The sequence below is a fragment of the Hemicordylus capensis genome, chromosome 3 (genome assembly GCF_027244095.1).
Source record: "Hemicordylus capensis ecotype Gifberg chromosome 3, rHemCap1.1.pri, whole genome shotgun sequence".
NCBI lineage: Eukaryota > Metazoa > Chordata > Lepidosauria > Squamata > Cordylidae > Hemicordylus > Hemicordylus capensis.
In genome coordinates, this window is record NC_069659.1 from 220582753 (window position 1) to 220588752 (window position 6000).

Here is a 6000-nt window from a genome sequence, read left to right on the forward strand (position 1 = left end):
GAGAAACAGTTGTTCGCCAGTCTGCCAACCCCACCAAACCATGCCACCAGTCACTAGAGCATCGGCACACCTGATATCCAGCCACAATAGCAGTTGCAGATAATATTTTCCTGATGTGGCAAACACTTATAGAAACGTGTGTTAAACTCATGGCTTTTTGTAAGGCTATGACTATCTTTTTATACAGTACGGGTATGTAAATTGTTAGTAGCAAATGGGAGGAGGGAAATGTTGCCTTATTCATGTCCTTTTATTTTCCTCTTAATATTTACTATTAGTTTTTTGTGTGTTTTTTAATTAGTAACTTCCCCTGGTGTGTGTGTGTGTGTGTGTGTGTGTGTGTGTGTGTGTGCGCCCTTTTTTCTCTTTTCTTCTCTCCCCTTCAACCAGTGTGCAGTTGGAACAACAGGCCAGAAATCTATCTCTAGAGTGATTGAATATTTGGAACACTGCTAGATATTCAACAGGCACTCAAATGCTGGAGCTCTACTCTCAGAAAAAGGAAGAAGTCATGAAAGAAGTCCTTGAGGATGCACCAAGAGCATTCATCAGTCTCATTCATGTTTGGATTTTTAAAGCTACCTGGTCTCTTAGCCACACACTCAGCATTTTCTGAAAGACAGTTACTACATCAATCTGCAACTATTAAAAATTAGGGGAAAACATCTGAGGAAAATAAATCAAGAATTCATGATGTCTATAATAATGCAGCGCAGTATTTAAATATATTTGGCAGGGTTTACTCTCCCTCTGATTTTTCCAGCTTTGTTTGTGACAACTTTAAAGGAGAAAAACTTGCTGCTGGTAGTGCAACTGCTGTTTACTGTTGAGCCACTGTTTTTCATGCCAGCCAGGTGCAAAGGCAGCTTTAGCTACTGAGGTATCAGAAATCTTCTAATAAAGATGCTCTGGGCAGCAGCATTGCTCTGATCTGAATTTAATTTGCTCTTGCTTTTTAAAGAGATTATTCCAAAATCATAAAATAGAAAATTTTTAAATACTTTTTGTGATTTTAACTACTGTCTATATTTAAAATGTGTTGGAATCCAAAGAGGTTGAGGCTTGGATAGTTTATTTTTTATACTGTTTTGATTGAAAATTGGGTTGTTGGAAACTACTTCTCAGTTTTTAAAAATGTTGTGGCCTACGTACTGTAAACTGATTGACCATAACACTTCATAGTTCTAAGAGGCATGCAGGAAAAGAGTCCCCTCCCAACTGGTGGCTGTGTTTATTTTTTTAAAAATGCAGTAACTAAAACATGCCCTGCAAAAAAGACAGTGTGAAACAATGTTCAATGCCAGGGTAGTTTACACTTCGTAATAAGCAAAAACATTTAAATGCTGTCTTGATTTGTTTCAAGGAAGAAAGGTGGATTATTGTAGGGAGAAATGTGGAGTTAAAACACCAGTGGGGATTAATGTTTCCAGTTGACATAATCTTTCTATTTCTTCTTTAGTATTGCGCAGATAAATGCATACAATACAAAGCCTTAAGTAGCTGAATATAGTGAAGATTTTGTTCAGTGTAGGGACTAGTTCACAGCAAAGGATTGTGTTGGAACTTTAGTGGAACAAAAATCCCTGTGGAATACCATGGGTTTTTTGAGGTTTTGGACATTAATGACTTCTCTTCTTGTGCTCTTTGTTCCAACTGACAGAATTGCTCATAATTTTTATTAAGCTGGTCTTGAATATTCAAAGCTTCTTGGGGCGTTTGCGTCAGACACTTTTTCACATTACCTGTGTAGGTAGTTCCATCATGTTACTTCATTGAATTTGTAAAACTTGAAGCCATAAAAATATTAGTTCTGTGTATAATGCGGGGTGGGAGAAATAACAGAAAATCTAACCTGCTTTTTAGATCTTGTGTTATCTCCATGTATAAAGTTACAAACTTGTGCTTTTGTATCAGTGCCAGCTGTAAATTTTTACATACAGTGGCTGCCTTCTATGTCTTCCTATTTTTGATAATGCAGATTGTTGGGAATTCTGTAAGGAAGTAACTGATTAGAAGCAAAATCCTATATTGGTCCTGCCTTTTTTCTTTAATTTGCATTTTTTTTCTCATCACCTTAAAGGTAAATAGTGTACCAGTGTAACTTAGAAAAGATGCTGAGGCTGTGTTTGCCCTTGGACCTTCTATATGAGAAGAAGAGCAACTTGGCAATGCTGTATGTGTAAATTATTTCTAAAATGCAGGATTTACTGGATATATTTTTGCCATTTAGTCTTAACGATTTAGAGCAATGGCTTTCACTTTTAGTTGGATTTTCATATAGTTTTAAGTTAGGCTTTTCGTGTGTGTGCGCAATGGCAAGGAATAATTTAAAAATAGATGCAATGAATGGGGGAAATCAAGAACCACACTTCTCTGTTACACTGGTAATGATCTGAATGGGAATTGATTCACCTCTTGTGTTGAACCTGTTTTTAATTAGCAAGCACTGAAACATACAGGCACGCTTTTATTTTTGGCAAGGGTCGGAGAGGAATCACCCTGCAAGCTGTAGTGTGTTTCCTTGTTAAACCCTCATCTAACTCTGCATTTAAGGGGTACTTGAGGCCAACCTTCAAATTTAAAGTTTTAAAGTAACTTTTTTTCCACTGTAAATATCTGTAAATAAGCGCAATTGGAACTAGAACAGTAGAGTACTTTTCTGAATCCAATCCTATTTTTATTTTATACAGTATTTCTCAGCTGTGATCTTTGGAGCAAAAGCCAACGGCAGGAATAATAGTTTGTACCAGTTTCATGAAGTATGTCTTTTGGTTTTTGTAAATAATTTTAACTCGAATAAAAATTGCTACTTTCAATACATAACTGTGTCGATAGTAACACACGTGGTGAACATCATTCCTTGATATGGGTGAGACTGGGAGAGCAGGCAGTACATCTACTGTCTTGAAATTATTCTAGCCATCATGCTGTAAAATGGGCACCATTCTGTATTGCACATTGTATGCAGTTATGCTACCAGAATGCTAAAGGCAATAAAGGCCAGAGCACAAATTAATCTCCATAGGGATACCACTGGATATAGCTTCCCCATATAAGTGATCCATGCTCAGCCCATAATGTTCAAAAGCACCTTAGCATAGCAATAGCACTTACATTTATATACCGCTCTATAGCCGGAGCTCTCTAAGCGGTTTACAATGATTTAGCATATTGCCCCCAACATTCTGGGTACTCATTTTACCAACCTCGGAAGGATGGAAGGCTGAGTCAACCTTGAGCCCCTGGTCAGGATCGAACTTGTAACCTTCTGGTTACAGGGCGGCAGTTTTACCACTGCGCCACCAGGGGCATAGTGTTTGGCCCATTGCATTGCTAGTCTCCATACTGCCTGCTCCACATTCCTGGGGGCTGTTGGAGGAGGTATGGATGGTCAAGCCTCATGCATTAAGGACTACAGTACTGAACATTATGGTTTGGGTAGGGATCCCTTGCTGCAAGGATTGCAGCTGCATAGGAAACTTCTTACTTAAAAGGCTGTTACCACCTTTTTGCTTTATGGCTGCCCCATGTCTTTAACTGAAGAAACTCACCTGCTAAGTTCATCTAGTCAAACTGCTTTTAAAGGGACACTGGTATGTTTCACAGACTATGGGAAACACCTATATTGGGCAGCAACGATACAGGAAGGTGCTGGAAGGCATCATCTCATACTGCATGGGAGATGGCAAAGGTAAACCCCTCCTGTATTCTACCAAAGACAACCACAGGGCTTTGCGGAGCCAGGAGTCGACACCGACTCGGCTGCACACTTTACAGAGGCCACATCAAAAGTTACCAATCCTACTTTGCTACCCCGTGGCTGTTTTTCAGCAGCATGCCCATGCTGACTGAAATGTGCTATAGCCCCCTATCTTTGGGATAATTTTGTCTCATCTTCATGGAATTAATTCTGAGTACTATTAGTGTTTCTCTCATGATGGTAAGAATGAAATACTGGATCATTTCAGACATTACGTTTTCTGTACTAGTATTTACTTCAGCCCAGTTTGCATCCATCAGGTAGCAAACATGGGTTTCTAGCCTGGAGATTGAGGCACACGTGGCAATATGACTGTGATTTGTTATGGGCAACTTGAATGATAGGCAGCTAGCTCTAGTGCCTATCATTCAAGGCATAATATATGAACGCTGCTTCATATATCATACTTCTCATATGAGGGGCTAGAAATTCTTGCTCTCTCTGAAAATCTGAGGGGTTTGGACACACATTTTCTTTGAGTAAGCCCATGTACAGAGGTTCACACGACCAAAATCCTTGGTGGCTGGGGAAAAGGCAGGAGTATACATGCCTTCCTCCACACAAGCATATGGTCTTTAGTATTCCACCATGCACTCACACGATTGGTATGGCAGAATTTACTGCAATGGGGATTGGGGAGTGGTGGTCCTCCAGTATCCCACAATGCATTGCATGGGCAGCGGAGAGGCTGCCCATGACAATGCTGCAGTTCCCAGCTTCCTGGCCACACCTTAAGTGGCACTGTGTGCTTTTAAGGAAGCCAGGCTGCCAGAAATGGCTGCCGAGGTATGATGGGGCTTTTCACCTTTAACCTAGATAAAAGGTTAGGTTAAATAACAGGGTAGTGCTGCTCTGAAGCAACACAGTAGGAGCAGGTCCTGAGGCTCCCCACAAACCTTGCTATCCAGGTTTTCCCACTCCTACCCTGCTGCAGCTGATCATGTGAACAACCTTACTGTTACATGTTATGTTGACAGCCATATTGATTTCTAGAGCCTTCATTTTCAGTGACATTTCAAGCTCATTTGTAGATCTGTAGAACTGAGATTTATTAATGAAAGCACACATTGCCTTTGCTAACTAATGTAGAATTTGAATGGTCAAACCAAGATAGTTTATCATTTTATCTGGATGTAGTGCTAATTCAGACTCTTCTGGTGTGTCTGAATGAATGAATCCATAATGCCAAGGGTCATTGTTTCAAATGACTTATTTGTATTTCATTGGTTTAACATCAGTTTGAAGATAAATAACTTTGCTTTAGATTTCGGGTTTTTCCTTGGGTTCCAACACAATCATGTAACAAATGTTCAGGCCATTCTAAAGGCTAGAACACACATCTGGCTCCCAGTGGGATGCCACTGAAAACTTCTGTGGGGTGAGTAGTCTTTCTACCATAACTTTCAGAGCTTGTGGCATATGTCTCTGTGCTATCCAGTGAATTGTCAGTAACTTGCTCTGCAGCTGCTGGTGATACCAAGATCCTCACTGTGATAGAGGCAGTTCATATCATAAACAGTTCTGATTATGGCAGCCAGGATGAAGGATGACATGCCAGGAGACTTTCTTCCATGGTGTTTTCCTGTAGAGGATGTGCCATATGCTAGACAAACAACTTGGAGGTATAAGGTCATCATTGCTTGTAGCTTAAAATATTGCTTGGTGAGTGAGTGAAGACTGCAATACTACAAACCAGACCCGTGTGTTGTGTAGAAAGAGAACTATTTCACTTTGTTACTCAGTGTCCATGCTAGCTTTGGAGCAACTTTACAGTTAGCTTGGGTTTGTCTGCACTGGAATTTCATGTACACTAACAAACTGGTTTATAGCATAGGTCAGAACTGAACTGGAGCTATCTATACTAAGCTGAAGAGTTATTGGTGCTTTTAAGTTCAAGATTCAGTATATGTAAACACTGACCATGCAAAGATCTCCTTAGCGTGGTATCTTAGCATACACTTCAATGTACAATGAAGTACATTGACAGGTACTTCAGGTTTCAGAAGTACTTGTCCAGAAGTAATAGTAGACATACTAGCTTGTGAACATCAGCTGAAATAATTGGAACGACCTATGTCCAATGCACAAGCATTATAGCCCACATACAGTGGTGGTTCTTGCAGAGAAATGCCCACTGGTAAAGAGCAGCCATGGGTAGTACTGTTATGAGTCAGACATGTCTGCTCAAGTTACAACAGAATGGTAAAGAATCAAAGAGCAGAAGCATCCTGTTCTCCCCC

At 40.1% G+C, this 6000-nt stretch overlaps 1 protein-coding gene across 5 annotated transcripts in view; it reads left to right on the forward strand.

The window, feature by feature from the left end:
- The window catches only part of WAPL (WAPL cohesin release factor), a 96778-nt gene extending 93955 nt beyond the window's left edge, over positions 1 to 2823 (forward strand). For 4 of the 5 annotated variants that reach the window (XM_053308751.1, XM_053308752.1, XM_053308753.1 and 1 more), the window contains one exon: positions 391 to 2823. In XM_053308751.1, coding sequence (XP_053164726.1) covers positions 391 to 456 — 66 coding nt within the window. In that variant the 3' untranslated portion in view covers positions 457 to 2823. The remainder of the gene's footprint in view (positions 1 to 390) is intronic. The other variant, XR_008319319.1, reaches the window with a different exon arrangement.
- The last annotated feature ends 3177 nt before the right edge of the window (positions 2824 to 6000 follow it).